The following is a 16,186-nucleotide window of genomic DNA, read 5'->3' on the forward strand; positions in this document are numbered from 1 at the left end:
ACTTCAACTTCTGCAATTTCCAGATTTAGTCCAAATAACTGATGTTGACGGATTTTTTTTTACGATTTTTGATATGGCAAATCCTTAACGTACAAATTGTTTTGTACCAAAAGTGGGTAGTTGTTCCGATCTGGATTCCGGGTTAAAGCATATTGCATCCATAAAATATCATAAAAACAAGAAATATTACTAGATAATGTTATTTCATATAAGTTCCGTACACAAAAAATAAATATCCAACAAATAAATGTGAGTTTGATGGGGTTTTCTTCATTTCATTGTGTCAAAACATAACACAAGGCTGGAGTTCACAGTTTTACAACAATCGTAGCACTTCGGTCATGGCCGAGTTGTTACGAATGTATTTACGAGGTCTATCACGAAGCTTGTCGAAAGTGGCGGAGTTAATACTATTGCAGGCATCGAAATTAGACTTTTGAATGAACAAGCCCGAATTCTTATATTTATTCATGGAATCATATTTTTCAACAAGTCCTGCCATATAATATTCAGAATTTGAGCAATCCCGGAAGATATTTTACCAGTGCAGGGCTTGCGGGCTTGTGCTAATTTCGACCACTGCTATTGGGTCGAGTTGTTCCGCTTGGCATAGTTGTTGTCTGTGTCAGTCAAGTTTCGTTTTATTTGAAAGTGTAGTGTGTGTGGGTAAGAACCAGCCGCCCGGTTAGCTCAGTTGGTTAGAGCGCCGTGCTAGTGTTCCGGCGGTCGTGGGTTCGAGCCCCACACCGGGCGCACTTTTCCTCCCAGGTTTACTTTACTGGTGGCAGCGGTAAACGGCAGTAGTGCCTCCGTCGGCCTAAAAGGTTAATGGGGGGAGGAGTGTAGTGTGTGTGGGTAAGAACCAGCCGCCCGGTTAGCTCAGTTGGTTAGAGCGCCGTGCTAGTGTTCCGGCGGTCGTGGGTTCAAGCCCCACACTGGGCGCACTTTTCCTCCCAGGTTTACTTTACTGGTGGCAGCGGTAAACGGCAGTAGTGCCTCCGTCGGCCTAAAAGGTTAATGGGGGGAGGAGTGTAGTGTGTGTGGGTAAGAACCAGCCGCCCGGTTAGCTCAGTTGGTTAGAGCGCCGTGCTAGTGTTCCGGCGGTCGTGGGTTCGAGCCCCACACCGGGCGCACTTTTCCTCCCAGGTTTACTTTAAAAGGTAGATCATGTATTTAATTAATGCTTGTTTTGTGCAAAATAGCTTTGTACTTACATGGTAAAATATGAGTATAAACCTTTATTATCCATTTCAAACATAAAATACTTCACTAAATACAATTACAATAATTTTCAAACCCACCCAGTTTTTGCAAAAACCCGTTTAGACGTTAAGGATTGGAAGAATCCCGTATAACACGTCTATTATTTTAGACTATTTCCAGATTATGAATGTGGATCATGTACATATTAGAATGCTTTGATATTGACAGACTTAAGAAAAGGCATGCCTTGTGACTATCTGATTTCGACATACCAAATATGGAGAAAATCCAAAAACAAACATGCCAAATTACATTGATTGTGACTTCACTTAGTGACTTCAGTTGTGTTTTTATTGTGGCAACTGTTTTCTCCGAATGAGTTTTGTTTCTAAACACCACGTGCATGTATATTGGCTCAATATAAAGTCTTAACTTACAAACCTTAAAAAATATTGTTGTTTTGCTTTTATTTGCTGTAAACTTGCAGACGACACCTACTCCAAATTGAAGATGTTGAATTTACCCCAAGGTAAAATCAATAAAAAGTGAAAGGTTACATTCGACTAATTTATCGTGAATACGTGATTGTGAATCTGGTTGGCGGAGCCTTAAATTTATATAAACTTGCCATTGTATCGTGCTTACCAAATGAGGTTTGACTCTATTTATACCGGAACTTTACTTACCTTTCAAAATATCGCTGGGGGACAGACGGACTTCATTTGGCAATTTATATTTCTTGTAATGAAAGTCTGCCAGAAAACGTATACGAAACCATCGCCACCGGTAACGTGTGACGTTGATCTTGGTCGTTCACACGCCATGCTGAGCCAGCATGATGAAATATTTCGACAACTTATCAATATATCCTAACGCGTGGCAAAGTTACAGTCCAGATAAGCCAAACTTTAAAATACATGTTACGGCAATTAAGTTAACTCAAAAATAGTCTAGATCAGATGGGGTTGATATTTAATTTATTTTGACGCCTGCACAGTAACATTTAATGATAGTTATATTAAGTTACATCAAAACCAATACATACACATGTATCACAAACATAAATTTTGAGTGAGAAACCTTTAACTAGATACTGCATATATGGAAAATATTAATTACCGATAACAAGACTGTAACCGTGTATTTAATAGCTGAACTCGCAAAAATATTAAATGATTGGTGAGTGCGAAAAGCCTTACTGTGAATTTCTATCGTCTCATAAGGCAGAAATACCGTGTTTTCAGCACCTTTCTTTCAAATTAAACTCGGTATGAAAACCATTGTTGTCGACATTTGTACATTCCCGTATGCCAGAGCGATACTACTATGAGTACAGCATATTTTATTATATTAATAAAACCACTGATGAATGAGAATGGTAATGCGCGCAAAGTTGAAGCGTTAAGGATCAGAAAATAATGAATCATTTATCGTGGAAATAACCATTAAACCTGCTTCACACTGTATATATGTATATAGTAAAACATACGTCTGAGAATATGTTGTTGATATGAATAATGGTTCTTAAGCTCTTTCTTCGTTTATTCACTACTTTCGGTGTAATCTCCCTTAGATGTCATGTGCTATTTTATAACCGAAAATATGGGAAATAGTTTGCACTAAACCGACTAAACATATCGGGAAATTATAGGTACATGTAAGTTGAATTCATTTTAATGCTTTATCATATATTTGTATCAATGTTTGTAACTTTTATGTAATGTAACAGGAACAGGGTGCTTTGTTATGACACACCCCTATGATCATGCCCCCACCCATTAGAAAAATCCCAGGTTTATTAATAATGATGGGGGAACTATTGAAAACTTATAAAAATATTCTTTTTCTATTCTATAAAGATTATAGAATAAAAAAATAACATATTTTTTGTCAGTTATCACTAATAAAAAAAATGGGCGCGTGGAAGGGCGTGGTCATAGGGATGTGTCAAAACAACGCACCCTGCCCATTTCCGCTGAAGCTGAAGCGAGAGTGAAATTTGACTCTTTGATGATGATGATGATGATGAAGATGATGATCTTGATCATAATGATCACGATGATCATGATGATGAAACATCGTGGAAGTCTATATATTATATGAGAGAACAACACACGATTTGATGTATTAAGTTTGATTTGTGAAACTTACCTCTGAAGATTGTATAACACCATTATTCAGAATCTATAGTCTATTTCTAAATTACCAATACAATCGTATATTTATAAGTATCTTAATAGACTGGCTTATGTTAACAATTAACATTTATCAAGATATGAGATGATGATGATGATGATGATGATGATGATGATGATGATGATGATGATGATGATGATGATGATGATGATGATGATGATGATGATGTATCTTGTAGGTCTATATATTATAAGAGACAAACACACGACTTGCCAATATACAGAATCTATAGCCTATTTCTAAATTACCAATACAATCAAATATACAAGTACTGGTATCTAAATAGACTAGCTTATGGTAACAATTAACATTTATCAAGATATTGCAATGATGATGATGATGATGATGATGATGATGATGATGATGATGATGATGATGATGACTGAAATGGTAATATAAAATTAGAACAAAATACTGGAGAATTTAGGCAAGGACAAAAATAATACCATGCTGCTGCAAGCTTTACTTGGCCACAAACATCAGCTTTTGCTTTCTATTTATTGAGCATTTTCAGAATCAAGTTAACAAAGGCATGATTATAAAAGTGTTTGTAGGGGAAAAGGGTTTGGTTAGGGTTACATCCTTTTCAAAAGCAGGCAGGGTAGGTAAGCTTTTTTAGGCTTTTTTTTAAGAACGTTATTGTCAGCATTGGGGAATGGCGTTAAAGTAAGTTCTATATAAAGCTGTAAATCTACATATATAAAAACACACTTTTTTTCTTTTCTTTTTACAAACGGAGAATAAAATCGATTGGGTCGGCGGGTATACTTCACCGTTACAAGTAGAAATCATTGCATTATGCATACTTATACAGAAAGCAGGTACGTGTAAAGATCTAAATTATGGTTTCAAAGGTATTGCATGGGTTTAAAGGTACTCGCTCATGTTTTTGGAGCAAAAATATTTTTCCCAGTAATGCATCTGAATACACTTATTTATCATTATTTTTTACCGCAGTTGCATAAAAAAAATACAACTATAGTATAGAAAGTATTAAGGTTTTAGTGGGGTATGAGCCCACCTTGGTCAAGTCAAGAAAAAATAGATATCCGACGGCTTAAGCACAAGGCCACCTGGCCCCAATATCACGAAAATACTTAAGTCAAATCTCAAACTCAATCCCCACTCATTTTACCATATAATACAAAATTTAATGGGAACAAAGTATGTTTTTTTTCAAATTTTTAAAACGCATTCTTTCATTGAATACGTTGATCAAAACCTTTGGTCTAGATTCCAATTTAAATCTTTTTTATAGCCAAAAATGTATCTAAGTTCAATTCATTGCCTTTTATCAACTACTCAAGTATATATTCTGCTCTAGAATACGATTTCTTTGAAATATTGTCAAAATCTTTCAATAACACATTCTATGAGAAAATAGGTTTACAAAAAGTATAAAAACATGCAAGATTTTGAATAATACTATGCTTTTATGTGGTAAAATGAGTTGAGATAGAGATTGAGATTTGACTTAAGTTTTTTCGTAATATTGGGGCCAGGGCTTATACAAAAGTGATGGATATTTTGACCCTTTAACAATACATTGATAACACATGTGATGATTTCAATCAATTAATCACGCAACAACAAAGCCATAATTACTCTAAACATTATACATTTTACAACGATTGTAAAGAAAGATAGGATAGCTTATACTTAGTCACTCTCGTTGGCACGATGTTGCGCGATAGTGTGGTCTTGTGTTGTGGGGGAAACCGGAGAACCCGGGGAAAACCCACTTGTCCGGCTTGGTGACCACTAACCAAACTCACATGCGCCCAGGCCGGAAATCGAACACGGGTCGCCTTAGTGAGAAGCGAGTGCGCTAACCACTGCGCTAACCGGACAACCAAAGCCGTAATTAACGCTAATGGAAACTGTAGTCTTCAAAGACGATATTTGAGCAAATATCAACATTTTGCTGAAGGGTTCCAGCTTTTGGTATCTTAGTTTTAACACTCATGGCGATGATTTGCCACACTTTCGTCATACAAAAACTTGCTTTTTACAAGAAACATCAATACAGTCCCTTTTAAAGACATTTTGATGCACTGCTTAGGCCACACCAATTTGATGTTTCGTTCCGCGGATTTACCGCTCCTATTTGTTTGAAAATGTAAAAAAAAAAAAAAAAAAAATTGTGCGCCCGCTCCTGTATTTTAATCGTCAGCCAAATTTTGGTTGAAATATTTTTTTAAAGGCTGAAAAAATAACCAATTTTAATTTTTCTACGTTGGTTTAAGTGTTTTTAAAAAAGGAAATCATCGATACGTGGTGTTTTATACTGTATATCGATCGGTTAAGCATTGGTTCCAAAAAAATCAATCAAAATGGCGGCTTCCGGTTTAAACACTATGGCTCGCATTTTGGAAATTTAATCTTATTTTTTACCATTAATGTGTTCTGACCATGCTGGAAGTCTTTGTTTATCGTCTCATGCACTAAAGGATCATTAATTGAATCAATAATTATGCAATTAAACATGCGTATCTGACACTGGTAGCTATAATATTGGGTAATTAGGGATTTTTTTTGGATGGAAATCGGAATGATGAACAATGACTCAATTAAGTATTATTTGATTCAAGTAAAAAAACAAGTGATCAGAATTTCTGTATGACGTCGATGCTGAAAAAGACAGATTCACTAACACGAACATGGTTCATTGTTTGGTCCAAATTGATGTATCAAAGTCATTTTTTACCAAATTCTGACAAGACAACAGTTTCAGACAACTATCTTTACACAAATAGCGATATTTATACGGATAGACCAAAAAATAGGTAAGACTAACGTAAGTTTATCACTTAATTTCTTTTATTATTATACAGCATAATCGAGGATTTTTAAAACATCTTACTGACCATAAGAGTACTCTGAACATACCCTTGTACTTTTCATTTCGAAAAGCAAATGCCATTGCATTTACAGTGATATTCAAAACGAAATAGAATCAAGAAATTTAAACATTTATGGAGTCTGATGCCTGATAATGCCAGTGTAAAATATGATTTTTTAAACATCCGAAATCAATCCTAATGAATGTTAAATACAGTTGCAAATGATGTTAGAGTGATTCAGGTACATTTATATAAGTATTTTCAAATTTTCTCCTAAAAGCAGCGTTCTTTTTTGTTATAAATAATCGTCATACTTAAATATGTTTTAATTAAATTGGAAATTTGGTTTATCCATATAATTTGTGTACTAAAAACGGAGGAATATATAGTATTTATTCGGACATTTTCACAATGTCCTTTAAATGTTCAGTTCAAGATAGCATTCAAATGGGTTTAAAGGAAATTCTTGAACAATCTCTTATTTATATTGATTATAAGAAAAAGATTTTTTTCGCTCTTCGCTCGCTTCGGTTTTTATGAAAAACTGACAAAATTGTATTTATTTTTTTTCGCTCGTTCGCTCCATTTTTTTTTTAAAATCCGAGGAACGAAACATTAATTTGGTGTGGCCTTATGACAATGTGCCTTTGTGAGTCTTTGAAATACATTCGGTAGATTGGTTTATTCTGCATTGTTTGATTGAGGATATTTTTGCATGTCAGTAAGTACAGATTATTGGAATTCTATGTTAAAGTTTATAATTTCAGGTCAAGCACCGGCTGTTCATGGAACAGATTGGTTTATTCTGCATTGTGTGATTGAGGATATTTTTGCATGTCAGTAAGTACAGATTATTGGAATTCTATGTTAAAGTTTATAATTTCAGGTCAAGCACCGGCTGTTCATGGAACAACAATCCATTTCAGCTTTGACTTTGCCAAGCACTATGAACATCAAGTGGGACTAATAGTTTTCCAAACGGCCAGGAAGTGCGGTTGCTGTGAATATTCATAATTTTTGTTGTTAGTAAGCATAATTTGAAATAATTCGAGAATTACTGGGGCACTATTTCGCATCTCGTACTTTGAATTATATTGTAAATAAATATTCACGAAAACGGCTGAATTTGCGATAACAAAAGCGGCCCAATGCAGTTTGGTCACGCTCTGGATTTTTTGTCTGCCATTCACGCGCTCGATATGATTTGTAAAAATCACAAGTACGTTTTTTGGCAAATACTAGTACACTCCTACGCACAGGGTACAGAAGGTAGAAAATTCAGCTCCCTGTTTGCTCATCAAATAATGCTCACCATGAGCCAATTTCTGACCACTGTGCGCAAGAGTGAGTAGTATTGTTGAAAGAAAAAGTTGTAATTTTATACAACGATATAGCATGAACAGGGCTGCGTTGAGCGTCGCTAAGTTATGAGCATGTATTACCATTAAACATGTGATCTTAGTAAGATATTGGCTTTTACATAATCTGTCTCTGTTGAAACATGTTACATATATATGCTTGTATGCATCTGTTTCGGTGAACAACATCATGATTCATGTTCGAAAGTACGGCGCGTGCAATATCCAGATGTCCCGTAAGTACACAACGGGGCAGATACATCCGGATTATACAAGGACTAATGAATCACAGCGATAGTCAATTTAAAATCGGAAATGCACTCTTCAATATTACGCCTAGTACCTTGTACTTATATACAGTGCAAGAGCGGATCCAGTGCGGGTGGGGGAGGGGGGCGCCCCCTATGATAGTCCAAGTTCACTTTTTTATTAGCTCACCTTAGCCGTAGGCTGAGGGTAAGCTAATAGGATCGATGAATGTCCGTCGTCCGTCCACACTTAGTTTGTTAACACTCTAGTGGTCACATTTTTGCCTCAATTGTCACGAAACTTGGTCAGGATGCTTGTCCCAGTAATTCCTCTGACGAGTTTGAATATGGGTCATCTGGGATGAAGAACTAGGTCACATGACCAAAAATTAGAAAAAAAAAATGTTAACACTCTATAGGCTACTTTTTCAGTCCAAATATCCTGGAAATTTTTCAGAAAGGTTGTTTCGTTGATTTCTAGCTCAAGTTTGAATATGGGTCATCTGGGGTCAAAAACTAGGTCACTGAGCCAAAATATGGAAAAACCTTGTTAACACTCTAGAGGTAACATTTTCAGCCCAAATATCCTGGAAATTTGTCAGAAAGGTTGTTTCGATGATTTCTAGCTCAAGTTCGAATACGGGTCATCTGGGATCAAAAACTAGGTCACATAGCCCAAGTATGGAAAAACGTTGTTAACACTCAAGAGGTAACATTTTCAGCCCAGATATCCTGGAAATTTGTCAGAAATGTTGTTTCGATGATTTCTAGCTCAAGTTCGAATATGGGTCATCTAGATGGGTCATCTAGGGTCAAACACCAGGTCACAGAGCCCAAATATAGAAAACCCTGGTTAACACTAGAGGTAACATTTTCAGCCCAAATATCCTGGAAATTTGTCAGTAAATGTTGTTTCGTTGATTTCTAGCTCAAATTTGAATATGGGTCGTCTTTGATCAAAAACTAGGTCACATAGCCCAACACTGTAGAGGTAACATTTTCAGTCCAAATATCCTGGAAATTTGTCAGAAATATTGTTTTGTTGATTTCTAGCTCAAGTTCGAATATGGATCATCTGGATTCAAAAACTAGGTCACAGAGCCCAAATATAGAACAACCTTGTTAACACTCTAGAGGTAACATTTTCAGCCCAAATATCCTGGAAATTTGCCAGAAAGGTTGTTTTGATAATTTCTAAGTCAAGTTCGAATATGAGTCATCTGGGGTCAAAAACTAGGTTACAGAGCCCAAATATGAAAAAACCTTGTTGACACAGCAGTTTAGACCGTTTAACAGGTGAGCGATCTAGGGCCATCAGGCCCTCTTGTTTCAATTTTGGAGCAAAAAAGTAATACAATACGCCCCAAATGCACCATTTTGGATAATAAGTTTTCAAATTTTCCTATTAATATAAAGGGTAGTATCTCCAAACCCCTCTACCAACACCTTAAACCAAACAAAAAATCGGTTTTGAGGACGGGTCGCAATTGCAACTCAAAAGGTTACGTCCCCGTTAACACCAAAACCTTGTACCGCCTCTGTGGTGTCCTTGACTAGTATAAACAAACCTCTCAAGATCCTTTGGAAGAACGAAGAGAGCATTTCAAAACTGGATTATTATAGCAAGATGGAAATACAACGTACAGTAACAGTTGGATTGACAATAACTATTATCTAAATCATGTTTAAGTTAAAGAAACTAAATATGGATGTTTTTAAACTGAGAAATAGACGGGACTTTGTATATTGTCTGGTAGTGCTTCTGCAAATATGCTCAGTATCTGCCTCCGACGATGAGTTATGCCCTCTTTCTTGCGAATGCACCAGAGAGGATAACACAACAGACGCTCTTAATGTTGTGTGTGATTCATTCTACCAATTCACAGGAAATATACCAGCAAATACAAAATACTTGGTTTATCAAAACTCCAGGTTTGACTATCTACCGATGAATGCATTTATGGACTACAAACTCCTGAAGAGCATTTCGTTTGTAAATGCAAGCATTGGAACGGTGAGAGCATGCTCATTTGCTGAACTTGAAAGTATGGAGAGGATAAGCTTCGAAAAATGCCAGATTGATGTTATACAGGGCAATGCATTCTCGAACTTGGGCAATATTGATGAAGTGATATTCCGTGAGGTTAGTGTTAACGATATCACATCCTTTGCATTTCATAATTTGACCCACTTGGACTATCTTACATTTGAAAAAGTATACATTCGACTGATCAACAGATATTCGTTCCAACAACTAAATAACATCAAACGAGTGAAGTTCGCAAATTCCCGTATCGATTATTTAAGGACCAGTGGTTTCTCAAAGATCGCAAACTTGACCGATGTACAGTTTTTAAATATTTCGTTTGGATCTCTACACTGCAATACACTGGACACACTCGCCGAAAACACAAACACTATGACCATGACCAATCTCCTATTCAACTGCACCTGTGGATTAGCCTGGATGTGGAAGGAGTTCAGCAATGAATCTTCTATTTCACCATTTGCAAGCCAAAATGGTATGTCTGTAATGAATGTTGTGTAAAAGTAATGCGCTATAAATGTTGTAGAGTTTTGAGAAAAATAAAAACACAGCCTTATAAACCAAACGAGCTAAACGCATCGTGTACACAATGATAGAACAGAACATGTATTGAGCAGAAGCACTGGCACCGGATTTTCAAACTCAAACATATTTTTTTTAAAAATAAAAAAAAATCTTATAATTGCTTACTAAAAATTATAATACCGAATATGTAAAAAAATATTGATTTTTTTTTTCAAATATGCACTTTGTACTGTATAATATACTAAGTTAGTATATTATACAGTACAAAGTGCATATTTGAAAAAAAAAATCAATATTTTTTTACATATTCGGTATTATAATTTTTAGTAAGCAATTATAAGATTTTTTTTTTTATTTAAAAAAAAAAATGTTTGAGTTTGAAAATCCGGTGCCAGTGAGCAGAAGGTAATATACAATAAGTGGCCAAATATAAGATATAATAGCGATAAAAACAGACATTAATCCATGTAAAGAAACCATTTTTATCAATCCAAATAGCAAACAAGGTATGCTTCATTTTAAATTGATATTATAACGTCTAGATGCTACTGAAAAAAGACAGTATGATCAATAATTATAGTATTACTATTGTCAACAATCTATGTAATAGTTGGTAACATATTAATGTTGCAAGAGAAATGCAAAGAGCTGTATACATATAGTTGAAGTATTTTCCATTAAAACATGTAAAAAAAAAATAAGAATGTCCAAACTGTTGCCAGAAGTTATGCCATATATGCATTGAATAGGGGTTGTACATTATAACATATTTCTAGTCAGTATTTAATGTAGCAATTGTTAAATCTTTCTAATTTGCAATATATAGATATGTAAAATTCCATGTTGTATTTTCAATGATACGATTTAAACATTTGTTAACCTTTTCTTTAACTATACTAAAAAATAACATGTAATGAAAGAAACGGCAAAAAGGCACATTTCATGCACGCAAAAAAATTGATTTAGCACTACCCACAAACTATATCTGGAGAGTGGTCGAGTTGTAGAGACTTCCGCCTCTTACACAGGAGGTTTTGGAGGACGCAGTACTGGGTTTTCCTCCCAGGAAATGGACTCATTAGTGATTCATAAACACTTTCATCTGCCTCTCTAATTGAGCTTACATAAACTAGAATAAATCAACTACGTTTTCTTCTGTAGTACCGCAACTAAATGTGTTTGAAGTGTTACCGGAAACAAATCATAGTAGTTTCGCGAATACGGAAGTTTTTTCTTCATAAGATAAACTATTTGACTTAAGTATATTTCAGTTTAAACTGTGCGTTGAATAATGTTTATTCTATTAATTTAACACAATGGAAACTACAAGCCCAGTATCTAATATTTAAAGATGACTCCGTTAAAGGCACACAATATGAGTTTATGCAAACACTTTTTTTTTAAATTTTTAATGCATTATGATATTGTCATGTTCAACTCATTTGACTTTTAAATAATGAACTAAACAAAAATACATATAAATTAGGTGCACATAAAAAATTATTAGCGAAATATAAGCGTGTTTTAATCTGGAGAAATTTGCGGCCATGTAGCTATTTATTTAAACAAGAGCTGCTGTCGTAGGACAGCGCGGTCGACTTCACGCCGCTTTGATTTGTCTTAGAAATAAATACAATAATGATGTAATATTTGCCTGTGAAACGTAAACAATAAACGCTGCAATGCGACGAAAAAAGAGTTTCAATGATTGCCAGAAGTTTTTTATTGTGAGATTCAGTATAAACTGTTTGTTGTACTTTTATTAACACATTTACCTTCACCCTAGGGGCAAATGCAACCCTATAGAAACCCTCTATAAATACTTTCTACATACCAAGTTTGGTCACAATATGTCAACCCTTACTAAAGCTATTCAGTACTGAACGGTTGTCTATTTCTAGTGACCTTGACCTTAACCCTAGGGGGCCTAAACGCATTTCCATAAAAGGTCTTCATAAAGTATTCCTATATATGAGGTTTGGTTGCAAAATGTCAACCCTACTTAGAATTATCAGTACCAACCGTTTTTTTCTATTTTTAGTAACAGTGTCCTTGACCCTAGGGGCAACTAACGCAATCTCAAGAAAGGATTCATTAAACTCGTTCTATATACCAAGCTTGGGCACCATTTGTAAAACCTTACTAAAAGTATAATAAAGAGAATCCCAACTTGCCTTTAAACTTTAACCAGACACAATGTGCGTGCATTTACACTTTCACCTAAGTTCCTTAGTCAATCAGGGGCCATACTTTGTATTTAGGATAGTTATATTACCTCACTGTGTGATGGTCCTGAACAATTGTGTGAAGAATTAAGTGAATTGAATGAAGGTTATTAAAATCAAATTTAAAAATCCAACTTGCCCTTAAACCAGACGCCGACAACGGGGCGAGTAGTAAAGTCTCCTAATTATTCGAAAAGTCGAGGTAAAAATCCATTGAAATGTATGTTTATAAATGGTAATTTATATTAATCTGTACCAAAATCTTTTTTTAAGTCAAATGAGTTCATCATGATGAAGCGTTAAAATTAAAAAAAAGTTTTTGCATCAACCTATTTAGTGCGCTTTTAACAGAGTCATTAGGAGTATATGCTATATTAATGTATTAGGGCACGCGAGCAAATTCCATGAAGTGCACATTTTGAATTTTAGTTCAATACAGTCAAATATTAGCAGTATCTTCTGCACTTAAAAATATGTAACTGACAACATACGTTTGTATAAAAGAATTACTGATATGTGTTATATCGTATACCATAGATTAAATGACGTCGCGCTTATTTAATAGAAGCGCAATGATAAAATAAAAAAATGACTTCATAATCCCTTGCGGCATATACAATATCTAATACATAGGACAAGGCGAATGTAATAGTTATCAATACATGTTGAGGTTACCGCCCCTCAAAGGTCAGCGAACCAGGAGTGTTATAAGTACATGTTGAGGTTACCGTCCCTGAACGGACAGCGAAACAGGATAGTTATTAATACATGTTGTGGTTACCGCCCCTGAACGGTCAACGAAACAGGAAAGTTATTAATACATGTTGAGGTTACCGCCCCTGAACGGTCAGCGAAACACGAAAGTTATTGATACATGTTGAGGTTACCACCCCTGAACGGTCAGCGAAACACGATAGTTATTGATACATATTGAGGTTACCGCCCCTGGACGGTCAGCGAAACAGGATAGTTATTAATACATGTTGAGGTTACCGCCCCTGAAAGGTCAGCGAAATAGGATTGGTATTAATATATGTTGTGGTTACCGCCCCTGAAAGGTCAGCGAAATAGGATTGGTATTAATATATGTTGTGGTTACCGCCCCTGAAAGGTCAGCGAAACTGGATAGTTATTAATACATGTTGTGGTTACCGCCCCTGAACATTCAGCGAAACAGGATAGTTATAAATACATGTCAATACTTTGATAAAATAGATTTTCATGTTTTATATATTTTGAAAGGCAATTTAATATATAATATATATATTTTTTTTTTAAATTCATAACTGTTCTTGAATATTTTATAGCATTGCATACTTATTATTATCACTGTTTCATTCATTTGGGTCGGCATACATAGAAGACTCTAGAATTGTATCATCATAAACAAAGGTTGTAAACTAAGGTTATTCTATTGTTCATTTAAAGGAAACACGTGCGCGGGTAAGGGCGACATTTCGGGCATAGGCGTTGCACAGGCGTGCCCAGATGCTGATTCACGTGGCGAAGGATGTCAGCCATTACTTCCTTCTCCTCCACATTCGTGTTCAAAGAACTATGACGAACCTTTGAACCCAGTGACCAAGGTGCCCTACCCAACGTCATCAAAACGGTCAAACACAGCTGCAACATTCAAGATCGATAAATATATTATCATGCAATTTATGTTGGTACTAGTGTGTTGTAACTATGGGATCTGAAATTAAAGCGTCTCCATTATGAACATTGACATTTTCGTGCATCAAATGCACATTGACATAATAAGTTTTGTCTTGTGTTTCAGTGTATGCTATAAATGTATTATTCATAACAGTAATCTCGAAGTAGAAAGTGGTCAAGCCCTTTATCGGTTTGCGTCAAACATTTAGGAATGTTGTGCGCCTTTTTGTGTCAAGTAATGAGTTTCAAAACAATAGCTGTCGAATTATATTTGATGTTAATTTCTTAAATATTAATTATTACTTTGTTAGATAATGATTAACAAACCTAGTGATTTCTTGGTAGTGTATCAATTCCCGCTTCCAAAAAGTTTGTATCTTGTATACTAATTGTATGATGTTTGTATTGTGTGCATACACATGTAGTTTACGTACTGATTGTGAAAATGATGTGCTTTTTTCAATCAATCACCTTGTCCTGACATATATTGCCTTTGTCAAGTTGCGGTCGATGCTTTTATCGAATGTTGTCAAGTTGCGGTAGATGTTTTCTCATATGTACAAATCAGTTCGCTACATCGCCTCCTTATTAAACTTCATACACAAAGTATACCAACGTTAATTTATGAAACACACAACTGAATAGTTGTCGACCAACTTCACGACATTGACATTTATTAAAACAACGTGTTTAACATCAACACTTGTTAACTTGATGAATTTCGAATGTGCCAGTCAGGTGCGCAAGCACTGATATTGCCGTAAATTAATTGTTTCATGTATAGCTTGGTATCGTGTTTGGAGTATTTGCTTAAGGGCCTTCCACATTTCCGATTTCAAGACATTTCAGGAATATACGAATGCTTTTTTAAAAGATCAAATCTTTCTTCATAACATTTTCTAAACTCCTTATTACAGCTACACATGTTGAAACGGATTTAAGTATTATGCTTGCTATATATTAAATCTTAAAACTAAATAAAAATGATTTTTTGAAACATTTTATTTTTTGGTCTTTCAAGGGGCTTTTGAACTGTGGAAGGCCTTTAACTGTTTACTGTGGTAAAATAAACCGATTTTGAGTCGAAATGACATAAATTTGTGGTAATGTTACCATATAGTTTGCTAAACGGAATGCCATGTAATCCTTATCATAGTAACTTTCGCGATACTTGCTTCATCTCAAAATGTTACTTCTATCCAATCAAGTGTAACTCGTAAATGATTATAGAATTCAGTTAGCGGTAAGGCATTGGTAACCTAACTTAAATCAACCTTATAAGGCGTTTTATAAGGAAACTGAATTGATAACTTTTGCATGGTTTCATTCTTCATTATTTTTTTATATTTGATTGGGAATTCATCGGCAAATTATTAACCCTCCTTCTCGAACAGCGTAGTATAGTGAATTCGTTTCGAAAATTGTCCGAGTCGAGACCTCCATCCACCTTTTGCATCCATGAAACTGCTTCTTTCTTTAACATTTAATTATATATTTGTAATCTACAATGAAGAGTTTGTTTTGGACTTTTTTTGTAACAAATAAACAGTAATCTGACAGTGTCATTGTCAAGCCTTACCAACACATTTGTATTTCCTGTTAGTATAGATAAATAGTTCCCCCCACCTCAGATAAGTAGATCCAATAATTTAACCATGCTAGATATTCTTATCTTGCCCACGGGCGAAGATAAAGTGCCCGTATGGAACTCCTTTTAAATGGTCACCACATTGAAATTACCTCCCTTTGTTGAAGACTGTCGTCTGTAGCATCATGGAAACCTTGTCTTGTGGCAATAATTAGAACGCTAATCAATTATTTCTCGCTTCAAATGTCACCATAAAACAGTTTTCACGCACCTTTCAAGAAATAATGCTTCACT

General features: G+C 35.2%; 1 protein-coding gene and 2 non-coding genes across 4 annotated transcripts; all 3 read left to right on the top strand.

The window, feature by feature from the left end:
* The first annotated feature begins 679 nt into the window (after positions 1-679).
* Trnat-agu (transfer RNA threonine (anticodon AGU)) lies at positions 680-753 on the top strand. Its single transcript has one exon. It is a non-coding gene; the product is annotated as a tRNA-Thr (tRNA).
* A 304-nt stretch (positions 754-1,057) lies between these two features.
* Trnat-agu (transfer RNA threonine (anticodon AGU)) lies at positions 1,058-1,131 on the top strand. The gene has a single exon. It is a non-coding gene; the product is annotated as a tRNA-Thr (tRNA).
* Positions 1,132-7,128: 5,997 nt separating this feature from the next.
* On the top strand, positions 7,129-15,863 carry LOC128233657 (leucine-rich repeat and immunoglobulin-like domain-containing nogo receptor-interacting protein 1). 2 transcript variants are annotated; one of them, XM_052947452.1, is made up of 3 exons: positions 7,129-7,264; positions 9,472-10,370; positions 14,074-15,863. In XM_052947452.1, the coding sequence occupies exons 2-3, from the start codon at positions 9,530-9,532 to the stop codon at positions 14,343-14,345; spliced, it is 1,113 nt and encodes a 370-aa protein (XP_052803412.1). In that variant the 5' UTR covers positions 7,129-7,264; positions 9,472-9,529; the 3' UTR covers positions 14,346-15,863. The 2 variants fall into 2 exon arrangements, with proteins under 2 accessions (XP_052803412.1, XP_052803404.1); XM_052947444.1 differs by lacking the exon at positions 7,129-7,264 and having other exon boundaries at positions 9,417-10,370.
* Positions 15,864-16,186: the final 323 nt, after the last annotated feature.

Source organism: Mya arenaria, chromosome 1, assembly GCF_026914265.1.
Source record: "Mya arenaria isolate MELC-2E11 chromosome 1, ASM2691426v1".
In the NCBI taxonomy this organism is placed as follows: domain Eukaryota; kingdom Metazoa; phylum Mollusca; class Bivalvia; order Myida; family Myidae; genus Mya; species Mya arenaria.

Bases quoted from the DNA above. Each gene is read 5' to 3' on its own strand.
- LOC128233657 (XM_052947452.1), top strand. From the start codon at position 9,530: ATGTTTAAGTTAAAGAAACTAAATATGGATGTTTTTAAACTGAGAAAT. The intron at 10,371-14,073 runs GTATGTCTGTAA...GTTCATTTAAAG, and splicing joins ACCATTTGCAAGCCAAAATG to GAAACACGTGCGCGGGTAAG.